This window comes from Chlorocebus sabaeus, chromosome 20 (genome assembly GCF_047675955.1).
Source record: "Chlorocebus sabaeus isolate Y175 chromosome 20, mChlSab1.0.hap1, whole genome shotgun sequence".
NCBI classification, from domain to species: Eukaryota; Metazoa; Chordata; class Mammalia; order Primates; family Cercopithecidae; genus Chlorocebus; species Chlorocebus sabaeus.
Genome location: NC_132923.1, coordinates 135,798,716 through 135,816,910, shown reverse-complemented (window position 1 = coordinate 135,816,910; position 18,195 = coordinate 135,798,716). Strand labels below are relative to the sequence as shown.

General features: G+C 63.7%; 1 protein-coding gene across 11 annotated transcripts in view; it reads left to right on the top strand.

Annotated features, from left to right (window-relative positions):
* The first annotated feature begins 5,611 nt into the window (after nucleotides 1–5,611).
* The window catches only part of SAMD11 (sterile alpha motif domain containing 11), a 22,297-nt gene continuing 9,713 nt past the window's right edge, over nucleotides 5,612–18,195 (top strand). For 3 of the 11 annotated variants that reach the window (XM_073007983.1, XM_073007982.1, XM_073007981.1), the window contains exons 1-4: nucleotides 5,615–9,887; nucleotides 10,638–10,729; nucleotides 14,815–14,996; nucleotides 15,675–15,725. In XM_073007983.1, coding sequence (XP_072864084.1) covers nucleotides 9,044–9,887; nucleotides 10,638–10,729; nucleotides 14,815–14,996; nucleotides 15,675–15,725 — 1,169 coding nt within the window. In that variant the 5' untranslated portion in view covers nucleotides 5,615–9,043. Of the gene's footprint in view, nucleotides 9,888–10,637; nucleotides 10,730–14,814; nucleotides 14,997–15,674; nucleotides 15,726–18,195 lie in introns of all 11 variants that reach the window. The other 8 variants (XM_073007986.1, XM_073007985.1, XM_037985262.2 and 5 more) reach the window with 6 other exon arrangements.

The following is an 18,195-nucleotide window of genomic DNA, read 5'->3' as shown; positions in this document are numbered from 1 at the left end:
AGTCAGCCCCAGACTAAATGCTGCCTTGGTCCTCCTAGCAGGGCTTAAAAGGAAGACCCCGAAGGACCAAACAGCTTCCAAGTAACTTCCTGGAGTCCTGAGCAAAGTGAGTATTTCCAAAAATAGTCAGCACCCAACAAAATTCACAATCCCTGTTCAAAAATCACCAGGCATGCAAGGAAGCAGGAAAATGCAACCCGGAATAGAAGGAGGACCAAACAATGGAGCCGACTCGGAAGTGACAGACGACCGGCAAGGCCGCAGGGCACCGAGGCACCTGCCACCACTGCGCCCAGTGCTCCCAAAGCCGGAGGGCAGGTGGGACATAGGTGGGGGCGTTCTGAGCAAAAACACATGCAGCCGAGCTGGGGTCACCCGTGGGAAGAGGGCGAAACACTTGCACGTGTGTAGAGCAGTCTCTGCAAGGGGCTTTGTGGGCTCCAGGACCAGATGCTGTGAGGACCTCACCAGCGGCGGGGCGGCTGTCTCTGCCCCACCTCACACGCTCAGTGCATGTTAATTTCATCTTGTTTCATTCTCATTGCCATTTTACAGGTTGAGGTTCAGAGAAGTCAGAAGGCTTCCCAAGGCTGCACAGCCAGAAATGGGCACAGCGTCCTGGGGTGAGGCCTCACGCCCTCTGGGCCACCTACCCTCCAGGTCCCACCATCCTCACGAATTCAAGGCAAGGTTCTGGGACCCCAGCCCTCCAGAAAGGGGAAGCCGAGCCAGGAGGCACATCAGAGAGTTCGGGCCCATGAGTTTACCCTGCACTCACGCCCCGACTCGTCCTGCATCCTCTGTTGGGATGTCTGGATTCCAGAGTCCCCACCCCAATTTTCTAACCTTGCCTCAGCCTCGGCTTCTCCCTTTTGGGGTGGGGCAGGGAACCCCAGCAGCAGGCGTGTGAGGGCGGGAGAGGGCGGGAGGTGCCCTACACCTGCCCGCCTGGACACAGGGAGACAGTGAGAGCGCTGTTCCTGCCCCCACTCCCTCATCTGGGCAGGTGCTCCCAGGTACAGGTGCCGAGTCCCACCCAGAGGGGCCCTGCCACACCCGGAGGACTGACAAACCCAGACACAACCGTCTCTTCCCCTGGTCAGGGTCTGGGCAAGGGGCCCTGTGGGCTGCTGCTGTGAGTGTCCGTGCTGCGGCCAGGTGTGTGAGATTGCGTTTCCAACCGGGAGTGATTTGGCTTTGGTTTTGGTTACCTGGAGGGTCTGAGGACAAGCACTAAAGCCCCACCTTTCCGGCTTCCAGCAAGTTGCTGGTTCCACAGCAGCCTCCAGGCCTGACCAGGCTCGGGGGCTCCCACACCTGGGGGCCAGGGTGGGGGTGACAAAGGGCCCCAGGCGACGGCTGAGAGCCTGCCCTGGCGGGCAGCAGAACGGCCACCAGCTCCCACCAGGCCCTGGCAGCATGAGTGATGGCAGGCCCAGCGATAAGAAACTAATAATTTATGCTTCCAGCTCCCGGGGCCGGCGCCGAGGGAAGGCTGGGCCACAGCCTCCCCCGCACTGAGCGGCCGCAGTCCTTTATTGCACAAATTATTAACGACCAGAGAATGAATGACTCTGTAATCAGATCAGGCTGCCAGCACTTTTCATTGCGTTTATTTGTATAAATTCTGAAGTCAGGGTCTGCCCTAAGCTCAGCCTCGTGCTGGCTGGGCACCCAGGCCCCCACCCAGAGCGAGCACTGGTCCCTCGCCCTACCCATGGGTTCCAGAGGACAGAGGGCTCAGGAAGGGGTGCAGGGAACTGCTCGGAGCCAGAAGCCGAGTTCATGGGCACCAAAGCGGCCCTGGGCCAGGGTCAGAGCTCTGTCCTTGAACCTGCCTCAGGGCAGGCTCCCAACTGTCCTCAGAATCAGGGGCGCCCAGGGTTTGGCAGCTGAAGGGGGGTGGGTCTGAGACCAGGAGAAGGCTCCCCAGCCCTGAGGGAGCCCTCATCACCCCTCTGCTCTCCTCCATCCAGGAGCCATCCCAGGGTTGCCCCAGGCCAGCTGGCTCTCCTACCTCCATCCCGTGGCCTTCCCTGGAGCCCCAGGCTGGTCTCCCACCTGCCCCCTCCTTTTCTGGTCTTGCCTGGTCTTGGCCCAGGGGCTCTGGCTGTGGTTTTCTGTGCAGCGCCTCAAGTGAGCCTGACGCGGGTCCTCTCCTGAGCCCCCGTTTAATCTCATTGACCTCTCGTTACGCTACAGCGCATAAATTCAGATTTGGAGATCTTATGTTCCATCATAAATTGGGCTGGCAGACTTCCGATCAACAAGATAAAGCTGTCTTCCGAGGTGGGTGTTTTATTAGTCCCAGTCCCAGTGCCGCAGGTGGGGGCTGGGGAGTGCACGAGGGAGGGGCCTCTGCTTGGGAGCCTTCCTGCCTGGGCGAGGGGCTGAGTCCCTCCTGCCGCCCAGGCTGGGCCCCAGGTACCTGGTGAAGAAAGGGACCCTGGCATTGCCGCCTTCCCCTGCACCTTGGGCTCAAGCCTGGCCGCTGCCCTTGGGCTCTTCATAGGATCTCAGCCAATCCCTGCCGCCCAGCCTCGCCCACCCGCTTCTGGGGCCACCCCCGCGGTCATGCAGGGCTGTGCAGCGTGGGGCTCCTGTTCTCATTCAGCCACCTGCAGGGTCACCCCAGTGTGATCCCTCAGCAGCCACACAGAAGACAGATGGTCCATTAGGAGACTCAGAAACAGAGAAGCCTCACGCCAGGTCCACAGAGGCGCCCATGCCCGCCAAAAGGATGCCACGCACTCACCCTGCCCTCTGGGGAACACACTGGGAGTTCAGGACATCACCTTGGATGGGGTGAGGGTCCGTCCATGACCTCAGAAAGTCAGTCTGGAGCTGGACTTGACATGGGAAACAGTAAAACACCTGAGCTTGCCACCCTGAAAATCCCTGATGTGACACAGAAATCAGTGTTGACAGAGCACCTGCTGCCCCCAGTGACCCTGCCAGTGGGCTCTCAACCCACCTACCCCTTCTGCAGCAGCCGGTCACAGCTGTGGTCCTGCTGGGGCACATGGGGATGAGATCCTAAAATACACAGCAACTGCACAGTGGAACCCTGCATACCCCGTTTGGGTACAAGGAAACCCAGCGCAGCTCACGCGTGGGTATCCTCCACTGTGTTAGCGTCCTGGCCCTCATACAGCACCCAGGCCTTGGGGCAAGGCCGTGTGCACACACCATGGGATCTGAGTGTGCACTGGGGCCTGTGCCTGAGCTGCTGCTCCCCGGCCACTGGTGTCAGGATCTCCAGGACCCCCATGAGTGGTCAGTGGAGCAGAGATGGCACAGACGCCAGCGACCTGGGTCACTCTCTACCTGGGATGTGGGACCCCAGAGGCCACACCATGGGTTTGCATCTGCCTCTTCACGCAGGAGCAGCTGCGACCCCTGCCTGCCCCATGAGGCTCTGTCACAGGGGACCTCTGTGGCATCCCGTGCTGCAGGCAGGGCCTTCGGACGGATGCCACGCCACCGTCCGTGCCTCCTGAGGCTGGCCTCCCTTTGCACTGGGCAACGTCTGCTGAAGATAAGGATGTCTTCACTGGGCCAGGCCTGGAGTTCTCCCAGGTTGTGAGCTCTTCTCCCTCTGATGAAGAGGATACCTGTGGTCCAACTCCTACAAAGCACCGGGGACAAGAAGGCAGGCAGAGTCCCACCTGGGCAGGTGGTAGGAGTGGAGGGAGCAGGCAGGCAGCAGGGCTGCCCAGGGCTAGGAGGCTGAGCTGCCCTGGGCGAACCCCAGAGCCCACCCAGGGCTATACCCAGTCTGGCTGCGAGCAGGGCCCACCCTCCCCTGGACACAGTGGAGGACCCCATGTATGTGGTCTTCACTGCCTGAGCACCTGTCTCATGCCAGGCGTGTGAGATTGTTGGTGAATTAACAAAAGCCCTGCTCTCAGGGGGCTCCCATCCCAGCACATACACAGTCACATCTGGGGTCCAGCCTGGACCCCCCATGCAGTTGGAAAGTGTCTCAGAGCTGGGTCTGAGAACAGCAACTTCCAGCCACCACACCCCGCCCCTCCCCAGCTGCCCTGGGCTCCGGCTTCTTGCACCTGAGGATGTCTGTGCAGGGCTCCCAGCTGGTGCCCCTCTCCTCTGAAGCTCGGGGGTCAGTGCAGCCTGGCATCCTCATCGGGCCTGTTATGCGGGTTCTGGTCTCTCTGTGATCACAGACCTGCCAAGCCCACCAGCTAGTCAATGTGGAGCCAGCACAGCAGGAGCCCGACCTGCTAGGGCCCTCAGAACGAGGATCGTGGCCCCTGAGGCCTTCACACAGGATCTGTGCTGAGAGTGAGCTGATGTGGACGGCGGCACCGTGGCCACGGCAGAGGCACCATCCCTCCACCCTTACTCACGTAGGGATCCGCTCTTCTCTCACACTGGGCCCTGCTGGCACATTCCAGATGTGGGGGATGGGCCAGAGCCCAAGGCCTGCGTGCTGGGCCCTGGCTCTGCACCCGGCTCCCAGCGTCTCCCTGGCCCGATGTCAGAGAGGGTGCCACAGCAGTGCTTCGGGGGCTCCTGCCATAAGGGCTGAGGGCTAAGGACCACCTAGGCCCACGTGCACCCAGCAGGCGGCTGCTGCATCCTCTGATCCCCTCCACAACCCAGGCCAGGTCCAGGCTGCAGGCTGGCAGCGTTGGCAGGGGGAGGACAGGGAGGAATTGGCCGAGTGCATTCACTGGGACAGACCCTCCCGCTTCCTGGGGGCTCTGGAGAATTCTATTGCTTCCCTTTGCTCAGCCTCAAGGTGCTGGGGCTTCTGCGTCATTTACAGAGGAATTGGCTGGGATGTGCCGGGCCTAGCACTGTCTCCGGTGTGCGTGTCAGCACTCTGGTGACACGGCAGGTGAGGACCATGGCACCACCCCTGTGATCTGGCAGTCAGAGCCCACCTGTGTGTGTCTGCAGGAGCATCCCTGACCACACACCATGGGAGGGCAGGGAAGGGTCCCTCGGGCCCCACCCCTTTGTTCTTTCAGTGGTAAAGATTCAGGTAGGTGGACAGACTGGACTTGGAAACACCTTCTTATGTCCTCAAAACGATGTGGTGCGCAGCCAGCTCACGGCACCCAAAGGCGCGGGCAGGTTCCAGCGCAGCAGCTCCTCCTGTCTGACCAGGAGCAGGTGCATTCCTGAGGTCCTGGCTGCTTGTGCAGGAGCATCTGAGGGAGTGCAGCTGATTTACCACAACCCCTGACCTCCTGCATTAGCCTTTCCATCCAACAGCACCGGGACTGAGCCCTGGCACTGGGCAGGCCACCTTGGCTGGGGATCATGTGTGCCTGGGTCTGTGCGGTGCGGGTGCCCGCAGGCCCTGGGTCTGTGTTGCGCACCGGCCTTGGAGGGCAGTGCACATCCTGTCTGCACCGTTGTCCCTGTGGCCATGGGAGGGTCTGTCTGTGCTGAGTGTCGTGCGAGTGAGTCTGGAGCTGCTGCGCCACACACAGGCATGCAGGGTGTGGGCACACCTGTGCTTCTGAGCACGCGTGCCCTTGCTGGAGGCCAGGCACACACACAGCTGTGCATCCTTGGCCCGAGGTCAGCTGTGCCACACCTGCGGGCTGCGGGATCTTTTCCGCGTATCTCCCTCCATCACCAGAAGTAAACTCAGGACTGAGGCTGACGGGCTGGCCTGAGCACTGCTCACCTGCACCTCCTGGCTGCACCTGTGGCCCCGGACTCGGACTCGGCTTCCCCATCTCTCTCCTCCCCACCCCACCTCTGGGTCCTCTCTGGCTGGGGCTGTACCACATCTGGGCTCAATCAATGGTTGACTGATTGATGAGGGGATGGATGAGAGGCGCTCTAACAGAAATGCTGGGGAGCCTGGGCGGGCACTCCCGGATGGTGGAGGCGGCGTGTGGGCTGGGGCAGCGGCCCCTGGCGCCCCCACACTCCCCCAGGACGTCTGGGGTCACCGTCTGCTCCTGCAGCCCCAGGGTTATTTATGACCTCCTCCCTCTGGTGGCGGGAGGCAGCGGCTCCAGCCTCAGCCCAGTGTCGGAGGGGCCCCAGCAGGGGGACCTGGAGCAGCGACAGAGGCACCAAGGCCCAGGCAGGCGGGGCTCGGTGGGCAGGAGGAGGGGCAGTGGAGTCCACACCACCACGTCCCTGCCTTGCTCAGGATGATTCTAGCAACAAAACTCCATTCTTCTGGCCTCTGCCGCCGGCCTGAGGAGTGCAGGGGAGACTGGGACCCAGGTGTCCCAGACCAAGACAGGTGTGTGAGTGGACACGGGACACAGGTGTGCGAGTGGAGGACACGGGACAGGTGTGAGCGAGTGGCCACATCACACAGATGTGCAAGCAGACACAGGACACGCAACACAGGTGCGCAAGTGAAGAAGGGAGAGGTGTGAGCCAGCGGACATAGGTGAGTGAGTGGACACATCACACAAGTGCGTGAGCAAACACAGGACACGGGACACAGGTGCATGAGTGAACTCGGGACAGGTGTGAACCAGTGGACACGAGACACAGCTGTGAGCGAGTGGATACAGCACATGTGTGAGTGGGCGCGGACAGTACATGTGTGAGCGAGTGGACACAACACAGATGTGAGAGTGGACACGAGATACAGGTGTGGGAGTGGACACAGTGTGCTAGTGGACACGGGTGGGAGTGGACACAGAACAGGTGTGAGCATGGACACGGACACGGGTGTGGGCATGGGACACAGGTGTGTGTGAGTGGACACAGGATATGAGTGTGTGAGTGGACAGGACCAAGGAAGGGGCACAGCCCCACGGAGAAGGATGAGGCTGGGGGTGAGGAGGCCTGGTCATGTGGGAAAGTGGCCTCCGAACAGGTACCTGTTTCCCAGGAAGACAAGGAGGTGGTGGGGAAGGCCTCCTCACCCAGCCCCTGGAGGGGCCTCCAGAACATCAGGGAGTGGACGGTGAGGATGGGGGGTGCCTCCAGCTTTGGACCCAGTCAGGGTCTTTTCGGGAAGACACCCTGGTCCTCCAGAGACAGGTGGAGCCAGACTGTGGGCTGGAGGTTAGGCTGCAGGGCCCGGGTGGGCTCCCACACCCAGCCAGAAACCCAGGGCCAGCCCCAGGCCCCTCCTTAACCGCACTGCGGGCCTGAGCATGGTGAGACACCGGTGAACAGGGGAGGGCTCTTGGAAAGGAAAGCAGGCCCCTCTGCTGGCCCAGGTCAGAGGAGAGCCTGGCCCAAGGGCCTCAGACCCAGAGAGGCACTGCCTTGCGGACCTGCGCCTCCCCAGCCTCCCTCCCCAAATCGCTGTGTGAGCATCAGGGAGTCAGGTGCAGGCGAACCTAGAAGGAGAGTGAGGTGCAGGTGAATCTAGTAGCCCGCACAGGGGCAGTAGGGTCAGGGCTGCAGACAGTGGGCGCTCACGGTCAGTCCACATGGCCTCCAGCTGGCCCCAGGAGTGGACTTTCCACATGGCATCGGACCTGAGAGAAGACACAGACTTCAGGGGAGGAAGGCACAGGAACTTGCTGGCAGCCACGTCTGGGGTCAGGGATGCAGAGAGGTTGATAGCACCAAGGGTGGCCATGTAAGGAAGGGTCACTCACAGCCACACCCACACTCCCACCTGGCCCCTCAGACCCCAAAAGACCAAGGAGCCCCCACAGAAAGGGGCCAGGATGGGAGGGGAGGCTTCCGGGCATGCTCCTTGTCTGAGCAGAGCACCACTGGCTCAGATCTCACTCCGCGGGTGGGCTGGGGGGCCAGCAGAAGCCTCTGGTGAGATAAGGTGAGGGAGCCCAGCGTGGTCACCCCGGGTCAGGTTTACGCTCTGGGGGGCTGGTCTGGGAGGAGGTGGTGGTGTGGGAGGGCGTGCACCCTGCCAGCCCGCTGTCCCCCACGCCCACCCTGCCTAACGCCTTCCTGCTGGGGGCTGTGGGGTGACAGGAAGCTCTTGCCCCACCCCATGGCCCTGGCGCCGTCCTGGCGTCCTGGCGTGAGACACTGCGCATTTGAAACAGCTGTGTGACTTCAGGAGCGTTACTTGACCTTTCTGTCTCAGCCTCCTCACCTGCAAAACACTAAAAAGGAACTCGGTGGCTCAGGCGAACTCACTCTTGTGAAGTGCACAGGAAGGGGCACGAACGCGCGGGAAGGTGCTACCCTGTCACTCACAGAACACTCTGCCCAGGCGGCACACTACAAATCCACAGCCTGGTTCCCTGCAGGTGCAGAGACCACCACGCCCTCCCGGACACCAACGCCCACCATCAGATTCGCTGTGCAAAGCCCCAGAGCCGCGGGCGCAGGCTCACACCGCGGCGAGCAGCCCCCAGCTCCCTCCCTCCGAGAGGAGCCCGGTCCGCGACCGGCCCAGCCCATCCCAGGCCCGCGCGGAGTCCCGGATTCCAGCCGCTCCCAGTGACTCGGTACTCGGGATAGCGCCGGGGGCCGCAGCCCTGTCCCGTTGCCGCTGCCGGATGCCCCGAGTCGGCCGTCATGCACCCCCCGCGGGAGCCCGCGCCGCCCGCCGCGCCGGGGCCGTTTAAATGGGCCAAGTTGTGGCGGCGGCGGCGGCGGCGGAGTCTCCCAAGTCCCCGCCGGGCGGGCGCGCGCCAGTGGTGCACGGCTGACGCGGCCCGGGCGGCGGGGCGGGGGCTTGGGACCCCCGGGCGGGGCGGGGACTCCGCGGCTCCTCGCTGCCGGGCTCGGCCTGGAGGGTGGGTCGGCGAGCCGGACGCGGGTCTTCCCCGGGCGCGGGCGCAGGTGGCCGAGGCGCGGGACTCCGGACGCCCCGCGGAGCCCCAAGGCCCGGGAGCCGCGGCGCTCGGCGAGTTGATCCGGGATCGGGAGCGGCTCCGGCAGCTCCATGTCTCGGGCCGCCGAGGCCCCGCCGGCCGTCTGGGCAGCAGTCCGGGGAGGCCTGGCGGGCGGCGCGGAGGCGGCGGCTGCAGGCGCCAGGGCGCAGTAGCGGACGGGGTGGGCGCGCGGCCAGGCGCCTCCCCGGCCCCCGCGACCCAACTCCGCCCGGGCCGGAGTAAGTTGCTGCCGCCGGCGGAGAGCGGGGCTGCGAAGCCACCGGGGCGCCATGCCGGCGGTCAAGAAGGAGTTCCCGGGCCGCGAGGACCTGGCCCTGGCTCTGGCCACGTTCCACCCGACCCTGGCCGCGCTGCCGCTGCCGCCGCTGCCGGGCTACCTGGCGCCACTGCCCGCGGCGGCGGCCCTCCCCCCGGCCGCCTCTTTGCCCGCCTCGGCCGCCGGCTACGAGGCTCTGCTGGCCCCGCCGCTCCGCCCCCCGCGCGCCTACCTCAGCCTGCACGAGGCCGCCCCGCACTTGCACCTGCCCAGGGACCCGCTGGCCCTCGAGCGCTTCTCGGCCACCGCGGCCGCGGCCCCGGATTTCCAGCCGCTGCTGGACAACGGCGAGCCGTGCATCGAGGTGGAGTGCGGCGCCAACCGCGCGCTGCTCTACGTGCGCAAACTCTGCCAGGGCAGCAAGGGCCCGTCCATCCGCCACCGCGGCGAGTGGCTCACGCCCAACGAGTTCCAGTTCGTCAGCGGCCGCGAGACGGCCAAGGACTGGAAGCGCAGCATCCGCCACAAAGGTGCCGCCGCCCCTCCCTTCGCTGCCGGGACCCGCGGGCCCCGACCCCACCCCAACCCGACTCTGACACCCGTGGGGGCGCGGGCCGCCGCCGTCCCTCCCTTCGCTCCCCGGGGACCTGCGGGCCCCGACCCCACCCCCTACCCGACTCGGACACCCGGGAGCCTCCGGCTCGGCCGAGGGGGCGCTGCAGCTCCAGGGCTGCGCGGGGACACACCCGCCGCGCGCGGAGGCCTCGGTGGACCCGGGCAGAGCGCCCCCCGCTGCACCTCCCTCCAGCTTGGGCCACAGCGCTTGGGGCTCGCGGGCCGCCCCCTCCGCTCGGAAGGTCTCTGCAAGGCTCCTGGGCCTGAAGGCCCAAAACAAGTTTACGGGAACTCGAGAGAGCCGGCAGGAGGCGGGTTGGGAGGGCGCGGAGCCCCGGGTTGGGGGGCGCGGAGCCCCAAGTTGGGGGGCATAGAGGGGCGCACGTGCGGCCGGGTGCGAGCGCGCGGCGCGGGAGGCTAAGGGGCGGGGCGGGGCGCGAGCGGAGCCCGAGCGGCGGTGCCAGGACACGCCGCCTGTTTTGGCGCCTGCGGGCGCCTGGCCCCGAGGGTGCGACGCGGGGGCGCCTGAGCCGGGACACGGGGCGAGGTGAGCGCCAGGCGCCGCGAGGAGTTAAAAAGTTCGGGACCTGAGCGGTGCATGGCTCCGCGGTGGCCGCCGCCTCCTGCCGCGCAGGCCGAGGGTCCCGACGGCGCCGCTCACCGCTCCGGGACTCAGCCTTTCTGGTCCCGGTCTGCGGCTCCCTCGGGACCCGGGAAAGGGTGGAGCGCGGGAGGAGGGGCGCCGGGTGGGGACGCCCAGGCCCTTCGTCGGGGGAGGGCGCTGCTCCCGGACTGGAGGTGCAGAGCCCAGCAGATCCCTGCCGCGTTCGCGAGGGTGGGGCGGGAAGCGGGCTGGGAAGTCGGGCCGAGGTGGGTGTGGGGGGTCGGGGTGCATTTCGCCCAGGAGACGGGAAGGGGGGACTGGCCCTGCCGCCGACTGCGCCCAGAAGCGTGCCGCGCCCTCACAGGGTCTGCCTCGCTTCTGCTCGCAGGGAAGAGTCTGAAGACGCTTATGTCCAAGGGGATCCTGCAGGTGCATCCTCCGATCTGCGACTGCCCGGGCTGCCGAATCTCCTCCCCGGTGGTGAGATGCGGGGCTCGGTTGGGGCTGGGAGTTACTCCCCCTGCGGAGCTTGTCCCTGCGGTTTTCAGGATCGAGAGTCCTCACCTCACCCCTGTGGGTGTGCTGGAGGGAGCCTTCGCAGGGCGGAGGGAAGGGGCTTTACTTCGTGTTCTCCCAGCCCTTGTACCTGGACAGGGGGAGGAGTCCTTGGGCACCCGAGCCCCCTCCCAGTGTGGAGACAGGGGGGCCGTGCCTGTCCTAGAGCCTCCCCTTGGGTGCCTTGGAGCTGCTTCTCCTCGAGTCCTGGGTCAGGGTCTTCTCTCTGGGAGGAGTAATTCAACGTGGGCCTGGCACTGTGCCCTGTCACAGCTTGGGGGTCACCGTGTTCTCTGGCCCAGCTGGTGAGGTGTGATTCAGGGTATGACAGCATTTTGGGGAGCTGCAGGCTTGGGTGTGAGTGCCTTGTGTCTCTGGGGTGCTGAAGGCCAGGGTGCAAGGGCCTGGATGTCGAAGCGTGTCCTAGGGACACAGAGGCTAGCCAGGGACAGCCTTTGCAGTGTGGGCCTTTGGTGTCCAGAGAACTGGAGCTGGAGGCTGGTTCAAGGCCCCAACCCAGGGTAGACAGCTATGGAAACCCTCACTGAGGGAGCAGGCAGGAGAGACTGGGTGGCTGGGAGCTCCCTTCTGCTCAGGGAGGCACCTGCACCCCCCACCCAGCCTCCAGACCCCTAGTTGGGCAGCAAGGGTTGGCGGATTGATGTGAAAATGAAGATTGCCTGTTGGGAAGGACCAATTTGGAGCCAATTAGGGCCATGGCTGCTGGGGGTAGGGGCTGCAATTCCTGGTACACTCAGGAGCCCCTTCTTCCAGGAAGGGGTGGGAGAGGCACAGGTGCAAAGTGGGCCTGAGTGGCCCACCTCTGCTTGCCTGCTTCAGGCCTAAGGTAGGATGGGGGAGGGGATACCCCAGGGGCCTGTGAGCTGCGAGTGCTTGGTAGCCTGGGCGCTGGGAGGCTGCAGACACACCTGTGAAGACAGCTGGTCCCTCAGACATACAGCATTTGGGCAGGGGAAGGGGACACAGCTGCACTTCACCCGTGTGCCCACCTGACGCACAGTCTGACACGGATCTGCACGCACAGGCAGGCAGCTCACAGAGTTCCCAGGCAAGTGTGCAGACAGCTGGCAGCCCCCTGCCTGCTGTCACAGACCTACCCAGGGCAAGAGGCCCAGTTCCCTCCTTTCAAGCAGCTGGTGCTGGAGAGGGCTCCTCTGGGCAGCCCACTGGCTAGCTAGCCTTGGGTCTCTGTTTGGATGGGAGCGGCCCCCTTGAGGCCTCCCACAGGAGTGGGGAGCAGGCAGCCTGAGCCCAGCATCAGTCTCTTCTGACACTGCTTCAGTGGGCGTGCATCTCTTCCCAACCCAGGGCCACAGCCAGGAGATGCCCCCCCACCTGGGGCTCCCAGGTTCCTGCCCTGTGTGAGGGATGGCTCAGATCCAGGCCTGCCTCTGCCAGTCCCTCCCAGGCCTGTCCCCCACCTTTCCCCTAGGAAGCAGCTCCAGTGGCCCCTTCTTTCCAGCCCCCACGTTTCTCACTCAGAGGCTGTCTCCCCCAAGCCCCATGCCAGGTCCACAGGTGTGTGCACCTCATGGTCACGGAAACTCCAGGGCAGAATATGAGTGTGTATGTGCCTTGGGGACCCTGCACAGGGGCCCTGCAGGCCAAGCACCTCCCAAGAGGAGGTGCTGTCAGAGGCTGAGTTTTCAGATCTGTGTGCTGTGGAACTGGGGTGGGCTGGCCGAGGTCTGTAGTGTGGAGGAGGTATGTTCTGTCCTTGGGCAGGGCGGGTGCCAGGGAAGCTGTCCTGGTCCTCAGCACCTCCATCAGCCACCCCAGACCTGCCCTCCAGGTGCCTTGGGGTGTGGCTGGGGTGCCAGTGTGTCCCCACACCCGACTCTGTGCATCACGGGGCTGAGGCTGGCATACAGCCTGGGCTCCATTTCCAGCCAGCCGGCCCTGGCCTCCTTCCAAGGGGCAGTCTTCTGGTCCTTGCTTCCCTCTCTTCCCCATCCCACAGACAAGAAGCAGAGAGAAAAGCATTGTGTCTTCTTCTCAAAAGAAGGGAGGTAGGAGGCTGGGTGCGGTGGCTCACGCCTGTAATCTCAGCACTTTGGGAGGCAGAGGCGGGCGGATCATGAGGTCAGGAGATCGAGACCATCCTGGCTAACATGGTGAAACCCCGTCTCTACTAAAAGTACAAAAAATTAGCCGGGTGTGGTGGCGGGCACCTGTAGTCCCAGCTACTCAGGAGACTGAGGCAGGAGAACGGCGTGAACCCGGGACGTGGAGCTTGCAGTGAGCCGAGATTGCACCACTGCACTCCAGCCTGGGTGACAGAGCGAGACTCCCTCTCAAAAAAAAAAAAAAAAAAAAAGAAGGGAGGTGGGAGAGGAGAGGCTGTCAGAGTCCCTAAGCCCTGGTGCTTGGGCTGCAGAAGGGCAGAGCTGAGTGAGACTTCCCAGCACAGCACACTCCGGACAGGCTGTGGCTGCTGAAGTGAGCCCCGAGCTCCAGCTGACACGCGGAGGCCTGGGCAGACAGGCACTGCACCTACAGCCTTGGCCGCACGCTGTGGTCATTGGTGTTGGGGGCAGCCCAGGGCCAGGGCAGGGTCTTAGCAGGGGCCTTGGACCCCATGCCCCACCCCCTGCCCAGCAGTGCTGGGTTTTCCCACTGAGCTGTTGTGGAGAGAAAGGAGGGGACTCAGCGCAGGCCCAGTGGCCAGTGAGGGGAGACGCGGCTCTGGGACAGGGGCTTCCGCTTGGGTTGGGGGATGCTCCAGCTTTCAGACCCTTGAGGAGGGGGCACTGCCCAAACTGAGCTGGTGCTGTGGCTGTGTGTTTGAAGGTGATGGTGGTTCTAGGTCTGAGGAGGACACCCTCCTAACACCTTCATCCCCAAGCTCCAGGCTGTGTTTTGGCATTGGGAGGGAGGAAGTCCAAGGAGGCCCCGGTGACTGAACGGAGGAGAGGGAGTCAGTTAGATGCTCTCAAGGGCTCTGCCACCTCCTGGGGCCAGCAGCCTGTTATTACATTTTAAAAAGCCTCCCGCCCACTGGAAAATCATCAATAACTTCTCTTTTTCCCCTGGGGGTGGCAGGACCTAAAAACACTGGAGGAGTCCAGAAGTGCCTGGGGCTGGGCCAGAGCGAGTGTGCTGTGCAGGGTGGTACAGGCGTGTCTGCCGCGTGTGTGCGTGAGCTTGGGGCTCGGCTGTGCTCTGCAGGGACCACACCGGGCACGTCTGTGCTCCCACCCGAGGCACCCACCGCTCCACACGCTCATTCCGTGGGTGCAAGGGAGATGGGAGGAAGAAGCCACGTGAAAGATGCCAGGCAGGGCTGGTGGAACAGAGGACCTGGGCTGGTCAGGGCTCCTCATCTGGTGACCTGTGAGCCCCAGGCCTGCAGTCGGCAAGGGTTCAGCTCAGACAGTTGCCAGTTGCCTTGCGACCGGCTGCAGCTGCCCCTGAGCTGGGCTGTGCACGGCGCTGATGAAACAGAAAAGGGCATTCGCTTGTCAACATTGGCATTGGTGGCAGGGTGTGGTGGGGCGAAAGTTCACAAAATATGGGTGGGACTGGCAGCCAGATACACGGAGGTAACGTGTGCACTTGAGTACACGCCCCCTAGAACCAGCCCCAGACCACAAGCAGATCCCAGGAGACACTCGGGGCCCCTAAGAAGGGAGCTGGGAGTGAGGGGCACACAAGCCCGGGACGGGGGCCCCGACTCGCCCTGGAGTTGGCCAGGACCCTCCAGCATTCTCAAGGGCTGTGGTGGGGTGGGCAGAGGAGGGCTGAGCCAGTGGGCGTCGTCTGTAGGGGGATGCCCAACTGAGGCCCCATCTCTCAGCTCTCCTCTGGGTCTCTGGCCAGCTGTGGCTCCTGCTGGCCCCAGGCCCATCCTGGAGGTGGGTGGAGGATGGCTGCTCCGAGGGCACCTCCGCTGTGCCTGGGGCTGGGCCTGGGGTGCGAGGCCAGGGCAGACCCCCGGGAGACGCAACGGCCCGGTCCAGCCTCACCTTCCTGTCCTCCTGCCCCACCAGAACCGGGGGCGGCTGGCAGACAAGAGGACAGTCGCCCTGCCTGCTGCCCGGAGCCTGAAGAAGGAGCGGACTCCCAGCTTCTCTGCCAGCGATGGTGACAGCGACGGGAGTGGTCCCACCTGTGGGCGGCGGCCAGGCTTGAAGCAGGAGGATGGCCCGCACATCCGTATCATGAAGAGAAGGTACTTGGACCAGGGCCAGACAGGAAGGCACAAGGCTCAGATGGGGCTGGAGCTTCCGGCCTTCAGCTGCTCAGATGAGAGCGTCCACACTGGCCTCCCACACTTCCCTCGGATGCTGGTCTTTTTGGGGTCCTGTGTGGGTCGCAGGCAGGAGCTGTTTCTTCATCTGCCCCGTCTGGTGTCCCCTCCCACCTCTGCTGTGCGGCGCTCACTTGCAGGAGGCAGGTTGGCAGCAGTTGGGACCCAGAGGTCTACACCTGCCTGGGCCGACGCTCCAGCTACCCTTGCTGACTGGGTCCCAGTCTGGCCAGAGCAGCTCCAGCAACGAGGAGCTCCATTCAGGCTCATGACTGACTGTGCGGAAGCAGCCTCGGCCCCTACCTGCTGTAGAACGCCAGGGCTCCTCTGAGTGCAACAAGCCGGAGGGAGAAGGGGTCTCGGTTCTGTTCTTCCTGACGTCTGTGTCTGCTGAGGCCAGGAACTGGCCCATGGGCCTCTCCTGGTAGGAGACCCCAGCACGTTGAGCCAGTAGCAGATGGTGCTGGGCACGGCAGCCGCCCTCGTTCACTGCCCAGGGCTGTGGCCCAGCAGGACACTGACCCGAGACAGGTCTGCTGTCCTGAGGCTGGGGTCAGGGGCCTCCAGAGCAACATGGACCTTCTGCTTCCCTTCCTGCAGAGTCCACACCCACTGGGACCTGAACATCTCTTTCCGAGAGACGTCCTGCAGGTAGGAGCCATGCTGTGCGTGCGTAAGAGGGGGCCGTGACTCCCCTCCCTCCCTCCCTCCCTCCCCTGCCCGTGGCCTGCTGTCTGCTGTCCCCTGTCTCAGATAGTGTGAGCTGATGCTGGCTGAGTGTCTGCCAGGTTTGACGTGTGCTGCAAGGTTGTCCCCCAGCCCGGGAGGCAGACAATGTCACACCCAGTTGAGACCGAGGGACCCCAGGCCCAGTCAGAGGTAGATGTCGGCAGCAGCACAGGTGTGAGTTCTGGGTAACCCGGCCCTAGAGTTAGTGTGCACTTCCTCCCATGTGAGACTGGCCATTTGGGCCCAAAAATGAGGCTGTCACCTCTCCCTTCCCACCCTGCTACAGACCCACCAGGAGGTGAGAATGGTGTGTGAGTGGGGCCTTGAAGGATGTGTAGGAGCTCACTAAGGCGAGGGGATGTCTGCAGAGAGTGGAGGAACAGGGAAGGGCATGTAGGAGGGAGGAGGAGTGAACCTGGCAGCTGTGGCTCAATTGGATGCTGAAGGCTCGCAGTTGCTGGGCCTGTGGGCGCTGTCCTCTAGGCGGGGAAGTTCTTGAGCAGGGCAATGACCAGGTGTGCGTTTGGAGAAGGTCCCTCCGGAGGCCCTCCTGGCAGACGGGGGATTGGATTTAGGCTGTGGAAACAGGATAGTAGGGGGTGCGATTCCAGGATGTGGGAAGGAGATGAAAATGAAGAGCCCCAGGGAAGAGGTCAAGGCAGTTGGGGGACCTGAGTTCCTGGCTCCGGGGGAAGCGGGTGGTCAGTCTGTGAACAGAGCCCAGCTGTGGATTCTGTCAGTGGGGTCAGGTCTTACCCTGTGGCTTCCAGGGCAGCAAGGCAGGAAGGGGGTGTCCGCCGCAAATTCAGCTTCCCGGGGCCAGAGCCGTGAGGGCCCAGGGGACCTGCAGGTCCTGGCTCCACGCCAGATGTATTATTTATGTCTCTGAGGATGTCTGAATCTCAGAACCGAATTACAATAAAAACATCTTTAAACTTATTTCCACCTCATTTTGGGGTTGCCAGCTCAACTGATCATTTTTATGAACTGTCATGAACATTGATGACATTTTATGAGCCTTTTACTTGGGACACTACAGAATAAATTTGTCAGTGAGGCCTGTAGGGAAACCCAGCCGCGGTTCCCCCCGCTCCAGTAACGGCTCCTCCTGCCTGCAGCCCCTCCTCCGTCCGCCTGGCCTGGGGAATGCAGGGACCCTCAGCAGCACTGACGGCTGGCAGTCTGGGGTGCCCTAGGAAGAGGCCAGGTCTTCCATCCTGCATAGGCCCTAGAAGGGGCTAGAATGAGTTTCTGAATATCCCAAGGGCGAGATTTCGGTCAGAGGGGAGGGCATGCTGGGGTCCCCGAAGGAGAAGGCGCAGCACGCCTAAGTGGACTAAAGCCCCCGTTTGTGGACCTGACCCTGGTGTCTGGTCAGAGTGGGTGGTAGTCCCTGAACCCAGCGGCCACACTGGCCCCAGGCCGTGTCTGTGTTTCTTTCGGCCTATCCCTGGGTCCATCTGCCTCTGCAGGCTCCCACAGAACCTGTGCGGGCTCCCACAGGTGCCTCTGTGGCCAGGCCACCTCCATCTGTGTGTTCATTTGCTCCCATCCATTGGTCTCCACCCATCTGTCCGTCTGTCCTTCCATCCCTGTCCCTCTGGCTGGCTGGCTCTGCAGTGACCACCTGCCTTTTGGAGCCCGCAGAGCCCCAGGCCATCCTCCTCTGCCTCAGGAACCAGGGCTGGCAGATGCTCCTCAAGCCATTGTTTGCAGGCGGGGGCTTGGCCCCTCTCTCCTGGGCCCCTGAGCTGGTGGAAAAATGGGCAAGGGCTGGACTGTGTGGTCATCAATGAGGGGCGGTGGCGGGAGGCCCCTGCCTGGGGAGCTGGGGTCACACCTGCCAGGCTCTGGCCTCCCCCTCACCCTCTCCTTCCTGCACCTCCTGCCCCGGCCCTGACTGCTTCTCCCAGCTTCCCCACCTCCTGACCTGCAGCCCGGCCCCACCACAGAGACCCTCAGGGACTTTGTCCCTTGTGCGAAGGAGGGTGCAGAGGGCATTCTGTGGCTCGAGGACCACGCGCTGATGTGCCCCAGGCCAGGTTCCTGCGTCTCCGCTCTGGCACGTCCAGGGCGTGTTTCTTTACATAAAACTGGCATAATTGGTTCACTGAGTGGCCAAGTGACCAGAACAGGTTTTCAGGGGCTGGACCAGGCCAGGCTGTGTCAGAGCCTTGGGAATAAACTCCAAGGTAGAGACCAGGAGTGGGGAAGGCGGGTGGCACCCAGTTCCCCACCAGGTGCCACTGCCCAGCCACAGCCCCTCCACCCAGCTGTCAGGCCCTCCCTCACTTTCCTTCTGGGCGCCAGGCTCAGGGCTCACAGCCAGCCCCCACCCTCTGGAGTCTCTGGGAAGCTAGTTCTCCTCCTGCAGGCGTCCCGGGGACACCAG